We start from the raw sequence: 25,930 nt of genomic DNA, 5'->3' as shown, positions 1-25,930 counted from the left end.
ATCACATTATTTCCCCTTCTGTTTCTTCCCTCAAAATCCTCCCAGATATACCTCCTTGCCTTTTTTTTTTCTTCTTCAAATTCTTGGCCTCTTTCAGTAATTCTTGCTATATGCATATATATATATATATGAAAATGTTTGCCATAGGAAGTAGATATTGGGCCCAGTGCAATGGCACACACTTTCCGATAGCCAGGAATTCACCTTAAGTCCAAGGAGCAGTGTGGGCTATGTAGTGAGACTCTTTCTCAATCTATAAAACGCAACGGCTATTAGATTCTCTGAGGTTGAATAACGTTGGTTTTCCAGTGATTAAAACCGAACAGCTGATGTGACAGTTTAAATATGGCTCTAGGTAGCAAGAGCTTTCCTGATGCCATGAGAAATTTGAGAGAGCGATGCTCAGCAGAAGTGGGGAGACAGGTTCTTCCTCCGGGCTTTAGCAGAAGCCCTTGCAATATCGATTCTCGTGGTGGGAGCATGGTACTGTCCCAGGCTGGAGACTGGCAGCAGCAGCAGCAGCAGCACCGCTCACTCTCCAGTGGGTGATGGGAACAGGGAACGGACGAAATAGCCGCACTCAGCAGAGATGGAAACACTGTGTCTCTCTGCATCCCTCCCAAAGTCCCAGGGTTGTGTTGCTGCTAGCCTGTGCTTTGGCGCCCACAGGTGAGGGTGTGGCATGTAGGCTGCCAGACTCAGAAGCTGGAGGAGGCGCTGAAGGAGCATCAGTCTTCTGTGTCCTGCATCAGGGTGAAGAAGAGCAATGAGGAGTGTGTCACTGCCAGCACCGACGGGACGTGCATCATTTGGGACCTTGTGTAGGTACCTGGGATGGGTGGGGAGGACAACACAACACTTAAAACCCAAAAACCAAAAACCCAAGCACGTCAGCATTTTAGTGAACAAGAGCAAAGATCCCGAAAAAGGTTCGTAGTAGTTTCTTTTCTTCTTGTGACAACATATTTGACAACTTAAGGAGTACAGGGTTTATTTTTGGTGCCCAGCATGAGGATGCACCCCTTTATGGTGGGGAGGCACGGCTGCAAGAGTCTGAGGTGGCTGGTCATACTGCCTCTGCATTAGGAAGGAGGGAAAGGAATGTGGTACTTGGCTTGCCTTCTCCCATCAGTGTTTCCTGGGGGGACTTGATTGCATGTATATGTACCACATGTGTGCAGAGACCAGAAGAGGGCATCAGATCCCCTGCAGTTGGAGTTACAGACAGTTGTGAGCCACAATGTAGGTGCTTGGCATTGAACTCTGGTCCCCTGGCTCCCTGGAAGAGCAGCCAGTGCTCTTCACCACAGAGTTACTCTTAACTACTGAGTCAAGGCTCCCACATCGCCCTTTTGATCCAGTCCAGATGCCAGCTAACAGGATAGTGCATCCAGGTGGCCTTTCTGATGCAGGTGACCGTCCCTAGAAACATTCTCACAGATATGCCCAAGTTGTATCTCCCAGGTGATTCTAAATCCGGTCACGTGACAGTGAGGATTCACCCACCACAGCAGCACAAGGTTGGCAGAAGGCCTTGTCTCCCAGGCTGCCCAAAGGTTACAGGTGCCAGTGTGGGAAATATGGTCTCCGGAAAGAACTAAATAGCAGACATTTCTGGGCAGACAGGGAAGTAATTTTCCAGATACATGCAGTCAAGCATGACTTACGGTGACTCCATTAAACCTAAATGCTACAAATGGACAAGGAAAGCTACAAGGCAGGGAGGGGCGTTCCTCCAGCTGGCCACATTCTCAGGGACCGTTTACACTGTGAGTAAATCACTGACCCATAGAAAATGGCAACAAAACTATGTAGCCCACGACATGTGAATGTCATCATAGGAGCCATCCAGAGGATTTCCAAAGATGACGTTTTTCTGGGCTTTTTGCCCCCTGCTTTTTATTTTGGAACCAAACCCTTTCCTCCAATTTTCCTTTAACCTATCACCCCTCTACTATCGCTGGGATAACTGCCTTGGCATAATTGTACCTCTTTTTTTGAGATGGGACACCATTGTGTTGTCAAGGCTGGTTTTGAATTCATCGGCTCACGGGTCGGTCCTTGCACATCAGTCTCTCAAGTGGCTGTGAGTAAAAGTGTGTGTCACCATGCCCAGATGCACCGTTCCTGATGGAAAGAGGGGCGTGAGGGCTGAAGGCAAAAGTGGAACATTTTCAGTTAGCATATTAAAAAGCTCAAACCAGGGCTGTGGGTACAGTCTACTTGGCAGAGCGTCGCACAAGGACCTGATTTCGAATCCCCAGAGCTCATGTAAAAGCCGCGTACGCGCTGCCTATAATCTCAGCACTGGGGAGGTGGAGACAGGAGGACCCCTGGGCTTACTTTGGTAGAACCAGTGAGCTCTGCGGTCAGTGAGAGATCCTGCCTCAAAAACTATAAGGTGGAGAGTGACTGAGGAAGACCAATGGCAACTTCTGGCTTCCACATGCATGCGCGCGCGCGCGCACACGCACACGCACACACTCCTTTCTTTCTTTCTTTCTTTCTTTCTTTTTGTCTGAGACAGACAGGGTCTCACTATGTAGGTCTGACTGTCTGGGAACCCACTAGGTAGATCAGGCTGGCCTCTGCCTCCCCTCCCGAGTGCACGTGCCACTACATCCAGCACTGTGTGTAGCTTTTTATTCAATAGATTTAGATGGCACCTGTGTTTCTGTATGCCTAATAGGCTCCCATGTGGAGTTGCTGGTCCAAGGCCCACACCTATCGACACGTGGCTGACCCACTGGGAAAGTCTGTAGTGAGAAAGGGGTATCTGAGTTTATTTCAGTGGCTGGCTTGTGCCTGCCTCAGATCTTTCACACCTTTCTTTTGTGTAGCAAGAATATTTAATCTGTGCCAGAAAGCTTTAAAAATCCTCAGCTCAAACACTATGCTTGAAAGGTTCCATTGAGATGAAATTGCGGAAGGTGCATTTTCAGCCTGGAGGCAGCCACCAGCACATCCGCTCCAGATAACAGCTGTGCTGCTTCCTGGACAGGCTGAGCATCCTAATCTTAAAACCATAGTCCTCTAAAACCCCAAACCTTCTGTTATTTACTTACTTACTTACTTACTTACTTACTTACTTATCTTTACATTGTGTTAGTACTGGCAAAAGGCTTCAGAGTTTAGAGAATTTCATGTCCAATTTTCAGGTTCAGGGTGTTAGCTGAAAAAGCCTCTGCGTGTTCCTGAACCCACCAAAGTGTGAACGACACTAAGCTTTTCTGCGGTGTCTCAGCAGAGGTTCTCAGGGTTGTGTGCACACAACAGTCAGAGGGAAGGCTGGTTTCACACACAGATCTGGGCCTCCATCCCCACCTTCTGACTCCAGACCCTTAGGTGTGGGCCCAATAATAGCCATTAAAGCGTCTCTCCTGGCACTCTGCCACAGGGAGTGCCACTCAGCTCCAATGGTGACCCTGAGAAGTGGTAGGTCGGCTCTGAATTCAGCATCTTCTACTTTCTTCTCTTTGGAACTTGTTGTTTTTCTAGTTTCATATTGTGTCTTTTTTTTTTTTTAAAAGAGTTATTTATTATGTATACATTGCTCTGCTTGCATGTAACCTGCAGGCCAGAGGAGGGCATCAGATCACATTATAGATGGTTGTGAGCCACTATGTGGTTGCTGGGAATTGAACTCAGGACCTTTAGAAGGGCAGTCTTTGCTCTTAACCTCTGAGCCATCTCTCCAATCCCCATACTTGTGTCTTTAGACAGGGTATTACTGCCAGTTGTGTGCCTTTAGTCCCAGCAGAGGTAGGCAGATCTTTGAGTTTGAGGCCAGCCTGGTCTACAGGTGAATTCCAGGACAGCCAGGACTACACAGAGAAGAAACCCTGTCTCAAAAAAGAAAAGCAAACTAAGAAACAACAACAACAAAAAAGGGGTACCACCATCTGCCCATGTCCTTTTACTGTCGATGACAGACGTGGTGGGAGGAGACATTAAGTACGGAGCAGAGTAGCCAGAAGTCTACTTTAAAAATAAATAAATAAATAAATAAATAAAATTAATTGCATGTGTGTAGTGCACATGTAAAGCCAAAAGAAGGCATCAGATTTCCTGGAACTAGACTTATAGGCAGTTGTAAGTGGCCTGGTGCCAGTTCTGGGAACCGAACCCAGGTCCTCTGCAGGAGCAGCATGTGCTCTTCAAAGCTGAACCACCTCTCCAGCTCCCCAGACAACAACAAAAACAACACTCCAAGTGCTACTTACTGTGGGAACAGTATAAGAAGTTAAGAGAAAAACCAACCCCTGCCAAGCTTGCCCAACCGCACACCGCATACATCTTCCAGGGGGAGGGGAAGCCGGGCTCCAGAGCATTTGGATCTGCTTTTCAGGCGACTTAGGAGGAATCAGATGATCCTGGCCAACAACCTGTTCCAGTGTGTTTGTTATCACCCTGATGAATTCCAGATCATCACAAGTGGCACAGACAGGAAGGTGAGCACAGGTGGTTCTCCACGGCGCAGTTTCTCATCTGCAGATTCGACCAGCTGTGAATGGCTGAAAGTTGCTTGGGGTGGGAGGCTGAGGTGGACCTGGGTCTTTACTCTCAACAGGTCCAGGACTTTTTGCTTCCTAGACAGTGTAACAGCTAGTCACATACTGGTCACCTGATGCGATGCGGCATTGTAAGCAAGCTGGAGATAACTGATTAAAGTACACAGATGGAGGAGGTGCTTAAGTCAAATGCAAACAGCGTGTCATTTCATATAGGGACTTGAGCACATTTGCAATCTGAGTCTGGGTGATGCTCTGGCCCTGCACGGACAGTCCAATCAGGGGAAAGTCTCCCCTTCTCAGCAGCTTGCCTCTTCCTATTCCCAGGCAGGGGACCAAGATTAGGGGTTCAGTTTCTTTAAATGCCACCCTCTGGAATATGTGGTTGCTTTGGGCCAGAAAGACAGTTTGGGAGTCTGGATGGTGGATAAAGATGAGGGGGCATGATGAGAGCCGGTCCAGCCATGGGATGCGGGTGATGAGAGCCAGTCCAGCCATGGGATGCGGGTGTGTGTGTGTGCAGCCATGGGATGTGTGTGTGTGTGTGTGCAGCCATGGGATGCGTGCGTGTGTGTGTGTGTGGGGGGGGAAGCTGAAGGGGAGGGTGGGTGGTGATTTCACAAAGGCCAGCCTCCAGAACTCTCATTCCAAGTGCCCCCAAACTCTGCCAGAAAGGACCCTCCCTCCCCAGAGGCCTGCAGCTTGGCCCCCCCCCTCCTCAGATCTCCGGAGCAGCAGAACCGTCAGTGGCTCTTCTTTATTTTACATGCTTGCAGCAGACTCAATCTGTTTCGCCTTATCAAAAGAGTCCCTTTCTGTCACAACCCAAGTTTATCTCACATCAACATCTCTTTAAATAGCGTGCACATCTCAAAACGAAATACTAAAAATAATAAAAGGGTTCTTCCACCCCCTCGCCATGGCCTATTTATAATCCCAACCGGTCCCCCTCGCTTGGTGTATTTTTGCTACCTCCTATATAAAGTGGAAGTATCTTTTGTTAGCATGTGTGTGGATGGTTCCGCTGCACTGACTCCTGTCTAATGCCTCTCTCTCTCTCTCTCTCTCTCTCTCTCTCTCTCTCTCTCTCTCTCTCTCCTGCCTTCCAGATTGCTTACTGGGAAGTATTTGATGGATCGGTAATCAGAGAGTTGGAAGGCTCCCTGTCTGGGTCGATCAATGGTATGGACATCACTCAGGAAGGAGGACACTTTGTTACAGGTTAGCCCCCCGGATAAGATAAGAAAACCCTGGCCGTCTTATTTGGAGGACAAGGGACTCTTAGGTGGGAGGTAATCAGAAGAGCTAGCAGAGGGTCTCGAGGACCCCTTGGTCACATTCAGCCCAGGACAGCCCAGCACTATGACTGGGAAAGTCCCAAAGTCCCACCCCCACGAGGGAAGACATTCTTAAGGTGCAGAGAGAGAAGCCACGCTGTGCATTGCTGGGTTTTGCTCTTCAGGGTGGAAACAAACCTTTAAATGTCCCGAGCCTTCTCGTTATTGCCTTCTTCTGCATTTTCGGTGTTTTTTGTTTTGTTTTTTATTGTTTTTGTTTTGAGATAGAGTCTTGCTACATGTAGGTCAGGATGGCCTTGAATTTGCCATCCTCCTGCCTCAGACTTCTGAGAGCTAGGATAAGAGGTAGACTACCATTTGTTGTTGTTGGCCAATGCAACGCCTCAGCTCCTTCCCATGAATGAACTAGTCAATTTTCTGGGGGGCATTCACCACAGGACGTGGCCACCAAAACATTCTTAATACTTTGACTCTTCGGGACATTATAAGTGCTTCAAGTAAGCCAGAGTTCCATAAGCACATTGAACTTAAAAATAAAATCAAACTACACAGAGTGGAACACCAGTCACATATAGATGTATGCAGACCTTTACACTGGTGGAGGATAGAGAAGTTAATACAATTAGCTGTGTTGAGTGGTTAACCCTGGGTGGTCTTTTCCTTTCCACTCTAAATGAACTACAACACACATTTTTTTAGAATAAGAAAATGCTCTCTATAAATACAATTTTTCTTTCTTCAAGTTGGCACATGGGGAAATGTGTTGAAAAGCGAACCAGTTGTGTGAGCTCAGGCCTGTTTCACTGTTGTACGTCAGCAATGCCATGCAATTGTTTTTCAGGCGGACATGACCATCTGGTCAAAGTTTGGGATTATAACGAGGGTGAGGTGACTCATGTTGGGGTGGGACACAGTGGCAACATCATGGGCATCCGGGTAAGTCCAGGAAACCAGTACATCATCAGCGTGAGTGCCGATGGAGCCATCCTGAGATGGAAGTACCCATTCACTTCATGAACCTGCACCCTGTACTGAGCACAGCTCTGCCCGAGACCAAGTTGGATAACCCCAGCACCAGTCTTGATTTCTCACATCAAATTTTTTTTTTTGTTCTGCAGTCAAAATACTTTATCTTGAAATTTCTTCTTTCCCTTATATGTTTTAACTATATTAAATTGTATGTTGAAATTGAAATTTGTTAAGGAAGAGTCTGTCCACAATTTTTTTTTTTTTTTAGTTCTTTTTTTAATTACTAATAAATTTGAAGGTGCTGGCTTCTAACCAAAATCTCCTCTTTATGCCTCACAAAATGCAAATCCACAGGTACTCCTGTAAAATCAAGGTTTGTTCTATGCCGGCCCTAGCTCCCGAATTACGAAACGGAGACCTATTATATTTATTAAAAGCTTCAGGCACCATAGGTGGGAAGATATTGAGCTATTCTAACCCGCACAATACTGGCCTGGCCTACTTCCCAGCCTCGTGGTCCTTAGTCTCACCTGGCTCTTCCTCTTCCATCTGTGTCCCCGTGGAGACTGCCCTCTCCCCACACGAGACCCTCTCCCTGGGCTCGGAAGTCCCGCCTCATCCTCTCCTGCCCAGCTATTGGCTGTTCAGCTCTTTTTTTTAACCAATCAGAAGGTGATGGAGAACAATGTTTACAACAAACCCAGACAGGAGATGCTTCGAAATAATGGCAGCACCAAGGTCCAGACTGTACCAGATCTCTGGGTACAGAAACCAGCATCTGAATACACAGTGCACACACAAAAAGAGCTGTGGACACCTTCCTCTCGATCCGTTCCCAAAGAGGGATGCTATTTTCTCATAAAAATAAGATGAGGTGAGATTACCCGTGTATGTGGTGAAGAGGATGGGACTAGGGCCTCATACATGGGGCTATCTCCCTAGCTCACACTTTACCCTTTAAATTATCAGTTCATTGGTCAAGTGGCATGGGCAGTTAGGTTTGGACCCAGATCTTTGGCCAGGCCCATTAGTTAACTTTTGTATAGCTGTGTCCACACACCTGACAGAAACAACCCAAAGAGGAATGGTTTATCTGGACTCATCGTTTCACGGGGTTTGACCCATGGTGGCTTTGCACCAGGCAAATATTGTGTCACCGAATATTGCTAGAGCACATACATAGAGGCCCAAAGACAGTCTGGGGTCATCAGTTCTCTCTTTCCATTCACGTGGTTCACAGAGACCAAACTCAAGTCCTCGGGCTTGGTAGTAAGCACCTCTACCTGCCCTACTATGCCAAAGACCCTCCTAGGTGATTCTTGATCTGATCAAATTGACTATCAAGATTAGCCTTTACAGCAAGCTCATAAAACAAGCTCGCCTTCAGTTTTCTGCTTTACGAAGTAAGAATAAACTTTTGCTCCGGCGTTTATTGTGACACTGGACCTAGCTGAAGTAGTTGGTAGTGCACTGGCAACATTCCCGACAGAGCTTCCTTAAATTGTGCTAGCGAGGTGTGGAGACACACACCCAGGAATCCAACACTCAGGAGGCTAAGGTTGAGAATTGACAGTTTCAGACCAACCCTGCCTACACAGTGGGATAGACCCTGTCTCACCAACCTCCAAGCAAAACAAAACCAAGAAAAACCTTTTAACTGTTACCAAACAACACACACACACACACACACACACACACACACACACACACACAAAACAAAACAAAAAAAACCCTGTGTTAGTGGGGATCTTGGAATGATCTCAAAGGTGAAATTCCGGAGGTGATTTATCAGAGTTTGCCACGGCCCGGTCCACGGCATCTTCAGTGCTTAACATCAGCAGGGTGATGGCGTGAACCGTATGAATTAATCAGCCAAGTGGGTATCTTTTCTAGGAGAGGAAATGGTGGCTATTTACAGTTCAAGTCTCCACATTACAGTTTATTCTTTATCATTAACTTATGCAGCTTTTTGACACCAGGTTAAGGCTGCAATCCTATGCGAAAGACAAAGGAGGATACTTAGTAAGTGATGAGCACTTATTTATTAAATACCGAGTCACATTTCTGGGTGCTGACGTAATACTGACTCCAGAATGCTGCTGATCTCATTTTGAGATAGAAACAAATGAGAAATTCATTTTGCAGGACCTTGCCTGATTAATTATAAACCTGACAGTTAAGGGATAAAAGGAACAGAGAAAGGCCTTCAGGGTTACCCAGGGAATCAAGGGCGGGGCAAGGCCAAACGAAGTCTGATTGGGTAAGGCAACGCCAAGGATTTTGAGTGGAGGAGTGAAACAGCAACCGAGTAGGGGGCGCGCCTGAGAGGCGGAAAACTTCCTGCCAAGCAAGCACTAAGGGCAGTAAAGGGCCTGAACTCTGCAGAGCACCCAGCGGGGGTCAAGTTCCGGTTCCTTTCCTTTCGTAGCCGTAACCTCTCCTAGCTCCCATCACCAACGAAAACCAGGACTATCAAGTGTCCCAAGTTTTTGGAAAATGACTGTAACCTATTGTATAATTAACAACAACAACAACAACAACAACAACAACAACAGCAAAAGAAAACAAACCCCAGCCCACTAGGACACCCAGTTTAGGTCCCGGGATAACCCGTGCGGGCAAAGGCTGCAAGGAGGTGGAGCCACCTAACCGCACACCTGAGCCTGGCCTCTCCGCCTGCAAAGCTGCCAGCGTGCGTCTCTCAGGACACCTGAGCGTGAATAGGGGCTCCGCTTGCCGGTCATTTTTCTTAGTCTTCACCTGGTTTCCATGATCAGAAACTTGGCCGGAGCCAGGGCTTTGCTTTCCTAGGCGCTGCCGAAGGTTCCATTCAGGGGGTTATCTCTGCAGCTTAGTGATGGGCGGGGAAGGCGAGCAGAGGTGAAAGGGCTGTTCCAAGGCGGGAAGGAAGGGCGGGGAAGTCCACTAGGCGGGTTCTAGGGTAGTGCATTCCCAGCCTCGGCCGAAGGGGCGGGAGCCCGGCGGCGGGCGCTGCCCCAGGGCTGGATTCCCGCGCGGGGCGGGGCGGGGCGGTCCCGCCCCTGGCTCCGCCCTCGCCCGGTGCCCGCACACCTGGCTCTCAGGTAGCCGGCACCCAGCGCCTCCCGGAGGCGGTGAGGACCGGGCCATTGCCGGTCCACCTGAGCCCCGGGGGCTGTGCTCCCGGACCACCGTTCATGGCCAGCATGGATTCGGGCGCGGGGGACGCGCTGGAAGAGGGGCCGCCCGCGCCCCGGCCCCGTCGCCGCCGTTCCTTGCGCCGCCTGCTCAATCGCTTCCTGCTAGCTTTAGGCAGCCGCTCCCGCTCAGGGGACCCACCGCCCCGGCCCCGGCCCCAGGCCCAGCCCGGTCCCTACGACGGCGATGGAGACGGGGGCTTCGCTTGCGCTCCGGGGCCGGCACCAGCGGCTCCCGGGAGCCCAGGGCCGGATCGTCCTCTCGTACCCCAGCCCCAGATGTCTGCGGGCGACGGGGCGCGTCCACCGGGTGCGCAGGGCTTGAAGAACCACGGCAACACCTGTTTCATGAACGCTGTAGTACAGTGTCTCAGCAACACGGACCTGCTGGCCGAGTTCCTAGCGCTGGGGCGCTACCGGGCGGCGCCGGGCCGCGCCGAGGTCACCGAGCAGCTGGCGGCGCTAGTGCGCGCGCTCTGGACGCGCGAATACACGCCCCAACTTTCCGCAGAGTTCAAGGTAGGCAGCGCCAGCCGCCTGTAGTCTCCTTCGACCCTTCTGGTTTCGGTTCTTGAAAAGCGTGTGAACCTTAGGCCGAGCCGGCTTCTCGGAGGGCGGGCGGGGGTGGGGGGGGGGTCCCCGGTAGATACCTCTTAGCCAGTCCAGCCTTGGTTACCGCCTTTGTTTTGAGGTGACGTGTTACATTATCGCTTGCAAATGCTCTCTTTAGGAATTAGTTTCTCCTTGACATTTTGAGCTGGGGTGGAGAGTTAGCTGGCAGCTTTAAGTGTATGGAGCAATTTTGTGTTTAACAAGCAATTGTTACAGGAGTGCGGCTTTCCTGTCAGGGTGAGTTAGAGCTTCGGGTCTGGAAAGGTAGAGTAGGGAGTCGGTCCTGGAAAAGCCAAAGCTTGGGAAGGAGATGATACAGGCGTGGGGAACAGAAAATGCTGAGGACACCGACAGGCCAAGATCTAGGAATAATCTAGGCAGAGTGATCAGTGAGGAAACAGGGCATAAAGAGGGCCTGAAGGTAGGTGATGCTTACGTAGTGGTAGTGAAGGCAGGTGAAAATCTTCCAATCATGTACGACCTTGGAGGCAGTGGTTTTGGATTACTTAAACCCAGTGGGTGCTGAGAATCCGTGGGTCAGGGAGTGCGACAAGTCGGCGAAGGGTGTCAGTGAGAGTGCTATTTTAGAGATGGCGTCCTTTAATTTAATTCATATTAAATCCTGAGTGTGTGTGAGCAGGAGATAGCGTTTGTTATCTGCAAGACTACAGTCCCCTTGTTGGGGATGCTGCGGGGTCGTGAGACTGGGTTAAAGTACCTTTGTGGAGTCCCAGTCGGATGAAAGTGTTCCTGATAATTGATGCACAGGGCTTGCTTCCTGCTGCAAAACCGCAGCTCTGCCTGGGCAGCCGAAGCGCCGGCCCTACGGACTAGTTAGTGATTGTTACTGAGTCGAGGACATGACTGTCAGCGTTCATTCCACAAACACACGTGCTTCTTACGTTTCAGCGTGAGTCTTTGTCATGTAACCCGCAGGGACGTGAACCACTGCCTTCCTCTCCCGCCTCCATCCCTGAAGAAGCCCTATGTTGCAGTAGTCACACAGATGTCATTGGTGTCGCTTTTGGGTCACATCTGCTTTTCAGATATGATAGACAGTGTAGTTGTGGGCAGTGACTCAGTGTTTGACACAACACTTGCAAGCCTTGCGGTTCTGTCTCCAGAACCCAGACCAAAAAGTAAAAAGGCCAGGTGCTCCAGAGCAGGCCTGTAATTTCACTGTGGGCCTGGAATCCCAGTGTAGGGTTGTAGTTGCTGCACTGGGGAGACTGAGGCAGGTGGATCCCTAGGGCTTGCTAGCTGGACCGTCTAGCCGACTTGTGTTTCTAGATTCAGTGATAGAGCAGGTCTAAAGGAACACGTGGTTGGTGCAACATACAGAAAGAGCAAAGTCTCTGGGGCTTTATGAGTCTTTAAGTCAAAGTATGTGACAATTGCTTCATTATAGGGGCAGCTGTGTTAAGTGAGTTATAGAGAGAGCACTGGGAACCCTCCTGGTTCCCTGAAAGTGTTTATTCTAGAGCTACACTTCCTTCCTGCAGGGAGACCTAGAGGAGGAAGGGAGGTGATCTTTGAGTAAGCCTTGTTTCATCAGCAGTATTCCCACCCAATTACTACAGCAGCGAGAGTGGCAAGCAGCTTGGAAGAAACCCTGAAATTTGTAATCAGTGCCAGTGACTCACAGGATTTCCTCTCTTCTGCTGTCTGAATCCCCAGGGCCTGGGAGCCACCGGTGCCTTGGAAAACGGGAAGATAACCAATTGTTAGTGAGGGGGGTGTAGTCTGGGGGGCTCCCCTGCAACTTGCAGGTGACCAGACTTCGAGGGTAGAGTGGATTTTAGAATCTTGGGTTTTAAATATTAGGGATGGAAATCCAGGTGGGCTTTGCTTCTTTGGTGGGTATTAAAACCTTCACCTAGTCAACACATGGTGATATGGACTGTGTGGTGAGTGACGACGGGTACAAAGCCAGATCCTGGGACCGAGTGACATGTCTGGATCCAGATCCAGGGACTGTTCCCCAGAGATTTCCCATCTAGAGGAGAAGTGGGTGTCAACACCGCGGTCATGCAGGCCCTCAATTAGAACTTGGTGACAAGATGTAAAAGAAAAATACAAGGTGCTATGGCAGTTGTGGTGAGAGGATGTGATTTGTTCGGGGGAACAGTGTGGCCTTCGCTGTTGGGGTCCCTATGCCCTGAGTTGGGTTGTGAAAGATGAAGCGTCAACTAAGGACATGGAAGGTGGGATATGGTGGCTCCAGGCCTGGGAAGGGAAAATGACAGCCAAGAGGAGGAGCTGGTCCGGGCTGGAACTCAGGCCAGGAATCCTTTTGCCAAATTCATGGATGAAGGCTCAAGTAGCTGGGGAGGAGAGTGGAGCATGCTGGGACTTGACCCCACCCCCACACATAGGATGGGTTTACTGTGTTCTTCCTTCTGCAGCCCAGAGTCACCAGTTTCCCACACAGAACCAATTTTTGTCTTAGCAGAAAATGGATTAAATACCTTTTTTTCTTTCTTTCTTTCTTTCTTTTTTTTTTTTTTTTTTTTTTTTTTGGTTTTTGAGACAGACTTTCTCTATGTAGCCCTGGCTGTGCTAGAGCTAGCTCTGTAGACCAGGCTGGCCTCAAACTCACAGAGATCCACCTGCCTTTGCTTCACCAATGCTGGGACTAAAGGCGTGCGCCAACACCATCCCACTGGTGAAAATGCTTTTTAAAAATCCTCTCATCTATAATTTTTTTTTGTTTTTCTAGTGGTATAGTGAAGTGTGTTTACTGTAACTTCCCAGAGATAAACCATTGTAAACTTCCTGATGTGTTGTAAACAAACAGAAGTTCCACTTCTGTGTTGTTTGCTGGTTTATTTTGGAGTGAGGGCTATGTGACCTAGCTAGCCTGGAGTCTGCTATGTGGACCAGATCACCCTCAAACTCAGATCTGCCTGCGTCTTCACACCTATCTGCACTCTGCTGTATGCTTCTTCCTTCTCTTTCTCCTCCTTCTTTTCTTCTTCTTCCTCCTCCTCTTTCTCCTCCTCCTTTTAAACCATGTATTATTACAAGACCTTTTGTCATTAGAATAATGGACATAATTTGACCGTTAACGATTGACTTATCAAATGGAGTTTTCCAGTTAGCACACTACAGTACAATTTCTTCTGTGTGTGTGTGTATGCACATATATGTGTATAATATACATGTCTGTGTATGTAGCATAGTGTATATGCAAAATATACTATATTATATATTTTACTTATTTTATTTAAAAATTCTATTTCTTTCCTTTTGTGTAAATGGGTGCTTTGCCTGCATATATGTCTGTGCACCACATGACACCCAAGTGGGCCTTGGATCTCTGAGAATGGCATTACAGATGGTTGTGGGCCATCTTCTGGGAGCTGGGAATCAAGTCTGAGTCTTTGAGAAGACAGCCAGTGCTCTTAACCACTTAGCCCCAATTTTCTCTCCAGCCCCAATTTCCCTTAAATCATTGTTCTCAGCTCTGATTATTCCCGAGTATCTAATTCCATGAGTGTAACCACATTTTCAGACTAAAAGGAATGGCCGTTTTATAACTTTTTAATTTTACTTTTAAAATAAGCCTTTTTGAGGTCTAAGCTATATAGGGAAAGTGCATCCAATTCAAGTGTCAAATTTAATGAGTTTTAACAAGTACCTCACCCTATCTTAAATGTTTACCCTTCCTTCCTACAGGATTTCACTATGTAGCCTTGGCTGGCCTGGAAGTCACAGGAGTGGTCTGCCTCTGGCTCTGCCTTCTGAGTGCTGGGCTTAACAGTCTGTGTCACCAGGCCTGGTGCCTACTTTTCTTTCTAAATCAACTTCACTGGGTTTGGTGGTGAGGATGAGAATTATGATGATTGTTATTTATAATCTGCATCAATTATTTCTTTCTAAACGATAATGCCTGGTTTCAGATACACGTTTAAGAAATCTACAAGAGGTGTCCGGGTATTCTATCCTCACTAATCCACTTGCCGCAGCTTTATGAAGTTGACGGTTGACAAGAAAATTTCCCTTTGCCTCTAGTGTATATAGCATGATGCTTTGAGGTATGGATACAGGATAAAATGGTTAATTCAGAATCATTTCATAGCCACCAACAACATGCACTTAACCTTTTTAGAGGTGAGAGCGCTTAAGGTCCAGTGTCTTTTGCAGTGCCAAATCTCTAAGACGGTGGTTCCCAATCTGTGAGTTGTGACCCTTTGGGGGGGGGGATATCGAGGAATTGTCAGATAGTTACATTATGATTCATAACAACAAAATCACAGTTATGAAGTAGCAATGAAAACAGTTTTACGGTTGGGGGTCACCACAACATGAGGAAGTTTATTAAAGGGTGGCAGCGTTAGGAAGATTGAGAACCGCTCCTCATTAGTGTCTGGTTGCCAGGCTCTGAAATGAACCCTCTGATTGACTAACTTGTCGGGGTTTGTTTTTTACCTCTCTTTTTTGACTAGGAGTGAGGTGGAAGTGCTTCCGTTTCTTGTCCAGTCTATTCTTGGCCCAGCCTCCCCCATTGTTTGTGTATCCACTTCCCTTTGTTCTTAGTGCTCTGTTTGCTTCCTCGTGTTCCAGTCTTATGCTATTCTCTACAAACATTTTATTCAAATTGTTTCTTTTCTCCTACCCCAACGCTGCTGGAAGCTTTAGATTGGTGTATATTGTGTCTTTTTGTAAAAATAAAGCAGATTTTTCTGTTTTTTTTTTTTTTTTTTTTAAATAGAGTCTTACTGTACAGCCCTAGCCTGCCTGGACTCAGGATCCTCCTGTCTTGATCTCCGTTGTGCAGGGATTACAGGCATGCACCACCACACCCAGCGACATCATACTTTTTGCTATGTATTCTATTTTATGGCCTTCTAGTTTTTCTATGGTTATAATAAGGGTTTCAGCCATCTGGAATTTCTCTTAGCTTATGTGCTTAAAATCAAATTTAGATGTACAATGAGATAGTAGAGGCATTTCCTCTTATTTGTTTTAACTTTTTAATTTTTCTGTTTTTTTTTTTTTTTAATTGATTGATTTGTTGGAGAGAGGTCTCAAATTTCTCAGGCAGGCTCCCACCTCACTAAGTGGGCAAGGGTGACCTTGAACTTCTGGCGTTCCTATAGGGATATCTCGCTCTTGAAACAAAACTTCATTCTTTGCTACTCTTTGGTTGTTTGGTTTGGTTTGGTTTTTGTTTGTTTATTTTTGTTTGTTGGTACTAAGGATTGAACTCAGGGCTACTCACATACCAGGGAAGTACTTTTTGAGTTATATCCTCAGTTTCGTTACTTTTGTTTAAAAAGTTATGGATTAAACAGTAAGGGGAGAAATGGAAACAGTAAAAACATTTGGGCAGAAAAACATCTGGCTAGAACATCACCAGGGTTTGCGAGAGAGCACACACTCACACACACTCTCACGCATACTCACGCTCTCGTCTCCCTCTCCCCCTCTCTCTCACACACACACACACACACACACACACACACACACACACACGATTAGCGTAGAATTTAAGATCCTCCTGCCTCAGCCTTCAGGGTACCGGGCACAGGTGTGAGACAGCACAAGTGGCTTTCTCTTTGGATAGTTTTGCACCATAGACACATCCTTGCCTGTGTCCCATTTCCTTGAATTATATTTTCCACAGTGCAATTGCTATGTATATGTAGAGACCTTAGTTTTTAAAATTTGATATTTATTTGTATGGGGAGTGGGTGGGTGGGTGGGTTGTGCACATGCATGCACGTGGGTGCCAGCCTTCCCCAGCACTTGTGCACATGCATGCACGTGGGTGCCAGCCTTCCCCAACACTTGTGCACATGCATGCACGTGGGTGCCAGCCTTCCACAGCATTTGTGTGGGACTAAAGGACAACTCGCAGGTTCTCTTTCTCCACCATGGGCTCCGGGGATTGAGCTCAGGTTGTCACACTTGGTGGTAAGCACATTTACCTGCTGGGCCAGGTCCCCAGCCCTACAGTTTTGTAGTAAGGTCCATCTCACCTCATCTGTCTTCTTGAAGTTGTCAAAAATCTTTGAGAGGCTTTGATTGTGAGGTAACCAGGCTAAGAGAAAGAGGATTCACAATGAACCGAAAGGGTCAGAACTCATGTGAGAGGCTAGACAAAATTGCTGGTGTAGACCATAGAAGCCAGAAAGTGTATGTGGAGCACCAGACCGACGTATTTACCCGGGGCTTTGAAACTGGGAGGAAGTAGACATGATGGCACAAGCCTGTAATCCTGGTACTAGGGAGATGGAGACAGGAGGATCAGAAGTTCAAGGCCATCCTCAACTACATAGTGAATTTGAGGTCTGGGCTCCAGGGCTATAGGAGGCCCTGGTGGGAGTGAGGAATGGGGAGAGGAGAGATGAGGAGAGAGAGAGAGAAAAAGAGAGAGAGAGAGACAGAGACAGAGAGACAGACAGACAGACAGAGACAGAGACAGACAGAGACAGACAGACAGACAGACAGAAAGACAGAGAGAGAGAGAGACAGATGAATGAGGAGAGAAACAGAGAGAGAGAGAGAGAGAGAGAGAGAGAGAGAGAGAGACAGACAGACAGACAGACAGACAGAGACGCAGAGACAGAGACTAGAGGACATGTGAGCTTGGGACCCGAGCAGTGAGTGAGTTGGGACTATTCTGGCTGAGGAAGGATTTGCTGCATTAGCTGGCGGCAGGATTGATCTGGCCCTTCGTGAGCCCAGCAGGCTGGTGAAGCAGGGGCGTGCCTCCTGTTTAAGTTGTCTGCGGATCTCATCTAGGTGAGCAGAAGTAATTAGAGCTGCTCAAGGGGGCTGGTGCCTTGCTGAGGGGAGAGGTAGAGGCAGCCTCCTTCTTCAGCAGTCCTGGGACCACACAAGGCCTTGTGTAGGCTAGGCAAGCGGGCCGCCACTGACCTACACTCCCAGCCCGTACACTCTCTATTTTTGTTTGCTCAGTCAGGCAGCCCTACTTGGCTGGTTCAAAGACGATCGGAACGAAGGCCCACAGCCCGCATCTTGATGAGGGCGCTGCACACATTGTAGTTTAGGAAGTCAATTTTGTCAGTATGGTAGTTATCAAAGAGAGTAGAAGCCTGAGAATTAATGCAGTCAGCCAAGGAGAGTAGAGTGAGAAGGGTGCTTTCCCGTGAAGTGACTTGAGAGAGAGTGCGGACATGATGAAGGGAAGGTCAGAGATGCATAGGATCCCAGTGGCCACAGGACAAGGGCTTCGGGGAGGACAGATGGTGGACACTATGGAAGTATTTAGCAAAGGGGCCGGCGAGATGGCTTAGTGAATGGCTTGTTGTGTGAATATAAAAACCTGAGTTTGGGTCTCTAACACACACAGAGACAGACAGACACACACACAACAGACACAGCCATACAAACATACATACATACATACAGACAGACAGACAGACACATACAGTTACACAGGCACAGACAGACAGACAGACAGACACACAACAGACACAGCCATACATACATACACACATACATATATACAGACAGACAGACAGACACATACAGTTACACAGGCACAGACAGACAGACAGACACACACATACAACAGACACAGCCATACATACATACACACATACATATATACAGACAGACAGACAGACACATACAGTTACACAGGCACAGACAGACAGACAGACACACACACAACAGACACAGCCATACAAACATACACACATACATATATACAGACAGACAGACAGACACATACAGTTACACAGGCACAGACAGACAGACACACACATACAACAGACACAGTCATACATACATACATACATACAGACACACATAGTTACACAGGCACAGACAGACACACACACACACGCATACAACAGACACAGTCATACAGACAGCAGACAGACAGACACAGACAGTTACACAGGCACAGCCAGCCAGACACACACACACATACAATAGACACAGTCATACATACATACATACAGATGGACAGACAGACGCACAGTTACACAGGCACAGACAGACACACACGCACACACATACAACAGACACAGTCATACATACATACATACATACATACGCACATAGTTACACAGGCACAGACAGACAGACACACATACACACACACACACACACACACACACACACACACACACACACACTGTTCTGTGGAGACAGCCTTGTGGATTTTCAGGGTCTTGAGCTGCCATCTATCAGAGGACCCATATGCCAGCTTGGGTCAGGAAAGACTATTCCTACCCGAATTCTTTCCGTGTTGTCATCTCAGGTCAAGGCTGAATGACGACCACTTGGTAGCCTGGTGCTTATAGATCTTCATTCATTTGTGTCCAGGCTCAAGGTGACTTTTGTCTTTGTTTCCTTTCAGAATGCAGTTTCCAAGTATGGCTCCCAGTTCCAAGGCAATTCCCAGCACGATGCCCTGGAGTTCCTGCTCTGGCTGCTGGACCGTGTCCATGAGGACTTGGAAGGTACAGCTCACGGGCTGGTGTCTGAGCAGGTTAGTCACTTGTAAAAGTGTAAGTTATGTTTTTTCCTACACCCATTCTAGCTCCCAAATAATGACAAGGGAGACCTATTACATTATTAATAAGCTTCAAAGCACTATAGCTAGGCAGGCACTTATCTATTCTAATCCAGCCAATGCTGACCTGGCCTACTTCCCAGCCCTGTGCCCCGTTACCTGCCATCTAGTCCCACCTTTGTTGCTCTGTTCCATGTTTGTCCTCATGGTAACTTCCTCATGGCCACCCCTCCTCCCCCGGCGCTCTTTCTCTCTCTTCCCCTCTCTTCCTCTTGCTCTCTCTCTCCCTCTCTCCCTCTCTCTCTTGCTCTCTTTCTGCTCTGCTTTGAACTCTCTGAGATCAGAAGTCCTGTCTCAACTCTCCTCTTTCCTCTCCTGCCCAGCTATTAGCTGTTTAGCTCTTGATTAACCAATCGGAGATGATGGATAACAATCCTCCCCCCCCCCCACCCCGACAGGGTTTCTCTATGTAGCCTTGGCTGTTCTGGACTCACTTTGTAGACCAGGCTGGCCTCGAACTCCCAGCGATCCACCTGCCTCTGCCTCCCAAGTGCACAGGATTTGTAGGCCACCACCACCCAACCGGATAACAATTTTTACACAACATTGAGACAGGAGATTCTTTGATAGTAATGACAATGGCCAAGTCCTGACTGCTACCAGGTCTCTGCACACAGAGATCAGCATCTGAATACATAGTGCACAGAACCATCCTGGTCCCCCAGAACCATCCCCCTCCTGCCCGTCCCTCCCCCACCCGACAGTCACTCTCTAATCTGTATGGCTGATCTTCCTTTTTCCCATAGTTATTTATTCAACTCAACTCTTTTTTTTTTTAATTTTTTATTAATTTATTCTTGTTACATCTCAATGGTTATCCCATCCCTTGTATCCTCCCATTTTTCCCTCCCTCCTATTTTCCCTTTATTCCCCTCCCCTATGACTGTGCCTGAGGGGAACCTCCTCCCCCTGTATATGCTCATAGGGTATCAAGTCTCTTCTTGGTAACCTGCTGTCTTTCCTCTGAGTGCCACCAGGTCTCCCCCTCCAGGGGACGTGGTCAAGGAAGAATGGATAAAGAAACTGTGGTACATATACACTATGGAATACTACTCAGCTATTAAAAACAAGGAATTCCCGAAATTTGTGGACAAATGGATTGAGCTAGAAATGATCATAATGAGTGAGTTAACCCAGAAGCAGAGAGACTCAAATGGTATATACTCACTTATATCTGCATACTAGCCCAAGGGGCGTGTCCCAGGAAAGCCTCACTTACCAACTCAACTCTTTAGATTCCTGTGTACTCCAGCCGTGGCGTACGCCTGCTGGGCTTGCTCTCTTCTTTTAGCTCTTGCTAGATTTAGACACTCATCCCAGTCTCCTGCAATATTTCTTGTCTTCCCTGGTCCCAGTGATAATTGTGAATAAGATTTCATTATGTCTCATAATTTGAAAAATGGTTTTTTGTTTGTTTGTTTTTGCTTGTATGTATGTGTGCAGGTGCAAGTGCGCATGTCAGAGATCAACACCAGGTGTCTTCCTGGATCCTTCTTCACCTTAGTTATTGACACTAGCTCTCCGATCTGGCAGCCAGCTTGCTGATCTGGCTAAACTGGCTGGGTTACACCCCCTAGGGATGCTCTGGTCTTTCCTCCCCCAGTGCTGAGATCACAGGTGCACACTGCCAAGTGTGGCTCCTGCTGGGGCCTTGAATTCACATCCTTATGCTTGCATGGCTGGTACATTTCGGGTTGAACCATCTTCCCACCCTCAAATTTTTTTCCCTTAAATTTTTTTTTCCCTCTCCATTCTATGCATTTGTTTGGTAATCTGGAGCCACGAGAGCCCTTGTTTGTTATTTTTGGACAGTCCCAAGTCAACCAACTCTGCTCTTGTTTTCTTGGTTATTATATCCTGAGTCAACCAACTCTGCTCTTGTTTTCTTGGTTAGTATATCTTAGGGAACAGTAATCCCCGTTTTTCTTAAGACATGGGTGGGTAATTTCTGATTTTGATGAAACCCTAGACCCTTGGGACAAAGAAAGCATTAGAATACGGTGAGTTTGCTTCTGTTGTTGTTGGCTTTTGTTTTGTTTCCTGTAGATAGAATATTGCTATGTAGCTCAGGCTTGAGCTTGGGCAGTCCTCCTCGCTCACTCCATCTCTGTAGTGCTGGGAATGACAGCTTCACATAGCGTCCGAGCTGGTTTTAAACTCTTACAGACAATCTCCCCTGCCTCAGTTTCCCTAAGTGCTGGAATGAAGTAGTCTATCAACACACCCAGCCACTCTACAATGCTTGGTAAAAGTCAGGGTTAATTAGCAAATCAACTGTGTTTTTCATTGGCACATCAACTATAGTCTTAAAAAAAAAAAAACCCTATGTTCTTCATTATTGGCACAACAACTATGTTCTTTATAGCTTTCCTAAGTAAAGACCAGTAATGGCTTTAGTGTGATCTCTTTATTGCTCACGGCAAAGTGAATGAAGTCACGTTATGAGTGAGCCAAGTTATAGTAACCAGACCCTTAAATAGTGGGCATCTTGTGCACCGTGGTCGTTAGCCAGTAAGTAGCGCATTTTTGATGGATCTCACCGGCAACTCAGGCCTAGCTGCCAGAACTGCTTCTTCAGCTTTTTGTTTCCTCCACTTCCCCTGTGGTACTGAGAACTGAACCTCAGCCTCAGGCTGGGAGGCAGGTGTTTTCCTGGAGCTGCATTCTCAGCCCTTTATTTTTGTCTGATAGCGGGACACCTGATTCCCACCCTTCTCATGAATTCACTAGCCACTACCACCACCAAACAACAACACCAACACCACCAACAACAACACCCCTCGTGGGAAGCCAGGCTTGATGGTGCATGTCTGTAATCCCAGCACAAACAGCTAAAGAAGGGGCAGTCGTGGGGCAGGAGAGATGTATCGATGGAACCTGGACATATGTGTGTGTGTGCGCGTGCGCACACACACACACACACACACACACACACACACACACGCATGCACGTGTGTGCGCAACAAACACAGAGACATAACTAAAATTAATCTTAAACAAAGGGAGGGGACTAGTCAGGATCTTAGCCTAAGAGACTCGGCTTGAAAGCCTGTTCTCTTGTTTTAAAAACAATTGCTCCAATGAGTGGAAAGAACCAGTGCAACAAAATTGGTGGTTACCCCAGCAAAGGTGGAGGCAGGTGTGGTGCTGTACACTGTTAAAGCACGTGGGAGGCAAAGCCAGGTAGATCTCTGTGAACTGAAGGCCAGCCTGGTCTATGTATTGAGTTCCAGGCTGATCTACGTTACAGAGTGAGACCCTGTCTCAAAACAAAACGAAAAATCCCAGGGCACCATACACCAACCTGGTGCTGCTTTCTCTGGTTTAGGAGGGGATGTGTCATTTTCCTTTTATTTATAGTCATTTTCCTATGGATCTTATTCCTATCTTTATTTTTATGTGATAGAAAGTTAACTTCATCTGGCTTAAAGAAAGGGCATTTGTTGTTTTTTATAACCTGCAATTCTGGTTGAAGCGGCTTTGTGTGGGACTGAATCCAAGGTCCCAGATGATGTCACTACGTCTGTGACTCTGTCTCTCCCTTCTCTTTCTGGCTCTGCCCACATGGTAGCAGGAGGGCCTTCTGCACCTCCTGGCCTGCCAGAGCAAACCCTGATTGTCCTCGCTCAGTCGGCACGCTCATGCCTGGCCATGCGATCAGAAGAATGGAGCAGCCTGACTGGGCACCTCAGAGTCACATGCCTGTGGCAGGGAACATGGGCTAAGGAAGATTTTACGGAGTCAGAATTAATTGCTGGCCCACGGAGCATATTCTGTCTACTTCTGTGCCTTCTATAAATTCAAAGAGCTCATTGTGAAATGGTAAACAGGCGCGTGCACACACACACACAGACACAGGATACAATTTACTGCGTGTTCTGTATTGTAAATCTAATTTGATGATTTTCATGATTTATTATTACCTAGTATATAGTGGACACTCAGTAAACTTATTAACTGGTTGCTTTATTTTAATATTTATAGTTATAACTCATATTCTATAGTTAATGGAAACATAGGTCAGGCGTTTCCCAGGGTCACTCACTCTTTGGTAGAGTTTCAAGTAGACTGGACTTGGAGTCACTGTTAGTTAAGGATGACCTTAAGCTCTTGTTTCTCCCTCTCAAGTGCTGGGATTATGGATGTGCACCATGACACCTTTGGGGGTCATCATCTTCTACCTCGTGGAAACAGGACTGAGCTGGATCCATGCATGTCAAACCCAGGATGCTGGATCTCCTTTCCTAAGCGTCTTGATCTTGTCAAACCCAGGATGCTGGACCTCCCTTCCTAAGCGTCTTGGTCTTGTCAAACCCAGGATGCTGGACCTCCCTTCCTAAGCGTCTTGGTCTTGTCAAACCCAGGATGCTGGACCTCCCTTCCTAGGTGTCTTGGTCTTCTCAGGCAGCAGCTAGAGGAGAGGTACGGACAGGTGCTTCCACCTCCTGCTGCTGTGAACAAGAACTCATCCTGTTTGCTTCTCTCTTCTCTTTACATACCGGGAGTTCTTCCTACCTGGAAAGTAGACGGGATAGATAACTATGTTAGTCAGTTTGCTGTTACTGTAACAAAATGGGTTAGGATAACCAGTTTACAAAGAGGAAAGGTTTAGTTTGTGGCCAAGTGGACCTATTGTATTTGGGCTGTGGTCAGGGAAACACCTCTTGGTGGGAACACATGGCGGGACAAGCTGAGAAGGGTCTGGATTCTTCCAGCTCCCTTCAAGGGTGTGCACATAGGGACCTAAGACTCCCCCACTAGGCCCAGCCTTTGAAAGATTCTACCAGCTCTTAATAGTGACAGCCTGGGACCACTCCTTAACACAGGGGCCTTTGAGGGATATTCCAGACCCAGGCTTCAGCAGCAGCCTTCCAAACAGCCTTTCATTTCCCCCCCTCTATTCCTTTGGTAGCCAGAAACATCATCTGGCTTATGGTCACAGAGGAGGTAAGCTGTGTGGGTCCAAGTCACACAGCAAATAAATGGGAGAACCCCTATCCAAATGAGGAAATGCCACTCTATACCAGAATTTCTGAACCTGAGCACTCCTGGCATCTGGGGCTGGATAGTTTTTCCAGTGCCATAGACAGCACCAGCACTATCTTTCTTGCTAGGTGCGAGGACAGTCCCACCCTATGCTAAATGTGTGTGCAGACATCGCCAACTGTTCCCTGGTGTGGGGACCCAAATCACCCTCTGGTTGAGAAACTCTGCCCTGAAATCTTTGTTCCCTATGAATATGTGCCACCCTCAAGCTCTTTGTCGAGATATTTGGGTTTAAGTCATGAGAGCCTGCCAATCATTCTTCATAACCTCAAGGGACTGGACAGCTACAGGAAAAGTGGCCATGATGGTTAGCCTTTCAACTAGCTTCCTTCCTTCCTTTCTTCCTTCTTTACTTCCTTCCTTCTCTCCCTCCCTTCTCCCCTTCTTTCAGGCTGGGGATGGACCCCAGGGCTTTTTGCTTCCCAGGCAGTTGTTTACCCTTTGAGTGACACTCCTAACCCCCAGTTTCCACTATTGCCCTCCACTCTAAAGCCAGATCTCTTTAGAAAGGGAACAAAGTGCTGGGTGTGGTGGCCCACGCCTTTAATCCCAACACTTGGGAGGCAGAGGCAGGTGGATTGCTGTGAGTTTGAGGCCAGCCTGGTCTACAAAGTGAGTCCAGGATGGCCAAGGATATACTAAAAGAAGAAGAAGAAGAAGAAGAAGAAGAAGAAGAAGAAGAAGAAGAAGAAGAAGAAGAAGAAGAAGAAGAAAAGAAAAAGGGAACAAGGAGATGTCACCTCCTGCTTGCCTTGCTCTGGTGGCTTTTTACTGAACTGGAACCAAATCCTCCCTGATTGGGTCTGCCAACCACTCAGCCTGATTCCAGATTCCTTTTCCCGCTCACTCCCTGTCCTCACCATATCAGCTTTCTGTCCCTCCATGGAACAGGTGTGGGAGAAGCAGTGTACCCCTCCAGGCAAGGTCAGGAAGTGGCTGCTGGCCGGAGCCAGGGGCATTCTCAGCCTCACTCTGACCAGAGGAGACCCATTCTCTGTCCTCCCAAGGTCACTTCTGGACAGTGGGCTGCCTCGAGGCCGAGCTGTGTATCTTGGAGGCAGCGTACAGAGCCTTGTGGTTATTTAGCAGGAGAAGTTAATTTTCCCTGCACTGAAGAAAGCTCGTGCCCTCTGTGTAACTCAGAATGGTTTTCCCCTTTTGAAGTTATTTCTGTACTGAGGACATAGGAAAGCCATACAGTGAAATTCACTTATAACTGCAATAGAAAACCTAAGGGCCACTCTCTTTTCCATTACTTTAACAATTCTTAAATTCTTCCAGCCTGCAAATTCCATCCTGTATTTTTCTTTCACCGCCCGCTAAACACCAACATGGAAACAATCTTTTTGATAGTTTTCCAGAAAATGCTACTTTTGCACAGAGTAAAGGTAGGAATGAGTCTAGGGAGAGAAGCAGCAGCCAGTATGTATTAAGTACCTACTGTGTCTTAGGGAGAGAAACAGCAGCCAGTATGTATTAAGTACCTACTGTGTGCTAGGTAAGCATCCCTCCTCCCTCCCATCTTCCCTTCTTCCTTTCTGAGACAGAGTCTCGTACTGTAACTCAGCCTCAAGCTCACACTGTAGCTCAGGCTGGACCCAAAATTCAAACTGTAGCCTAAGGTGCTTTTCAACCAGTGATCTTCCAGGCTCAGCCTCTCAAGTTCTGGGATTGCAGGTGTGAGCCTCCATGCATGGTGTGCACCTCATCTCTTGATCGTCACCATAGCTCCATGCCGAGGGGCCACTGCTTAAGCATAAGCAT

At 47.6% G+C, this 25,930-nt stretch overlaps 2 protein-coding genes across 4 annotated transcripts in view; both read left to right on the top strand.

The window, feature by feature from the left end:
• The window catches only part of Cfap52 (cilia and flagella associated protein 52), a 39,942-nt gene extending 33,034 nt beyond the window's left edge, over positions 1-6,908 (top strand). For both annotated transcript variants that reach the window (XM_051167835.1, XM_051167836.1), the window contains exons 11-14: positions 670-821; positions 4,349-4,451; positions 5,621-5,732; positions 6,651-6,908. In XM_051167835.1, the coding sequence (XP_051023792.1) occupies positions 670-821; positions 4,349-4,451; positions 5,621-5,732; positions 6,651-6,826 (543 nt within the window). In that variant the 3' untranslated portion in view covers positions 6,827-6,908. The remainder of the gene's footprint in view (positions 1-669; positions 822-4,348; positions 4,452-5,620; positions 5,733-6,650) is intronic.
• Positions 6,909-9,847: 2,939 nt separating this feature from the next.
• The window catches only part of Usp43 (ubiquitin specific peptidase 43), a 67,040-nt gene continuing 50,957 nt past the window's right edge, over positions 9,848-25,930 (top strand). For both annotated transcript variants that reach the window (XM_051167880.1, XM_051167879.1), the window contains exons 1-2: positions 9,848-10,473; positions 18,905-19,036. In XM_051167880.1, the coding sequence (XP_051023837.1) occupies positions 9,955-10,473; positions 18,905-19,036 (651 nt within the window). In that variant the 5' untranslated portion in view covers positions 9,848-9,954. The remainder of the gene's footprint in view (positions 10,474-18,904; positions 19,037-25,930) is intronic.

This window comes from Acomys russatus, chromosome 25 (assembly GCF_903995435.1).
Source record: "Acomys russatus chromosome 25, mAcoRus1.1, whole genome shotgun sequence".
NCBI lineage: Eukaryota > Metazoa > Chordata > Mammalia > Rodentia > Muridae > Acomys > Acomys russatus.
Note: the sequence above shows the minus strand (reverse complement) of the source record. Positions and strands in the feature narration are given on the sequence as shown.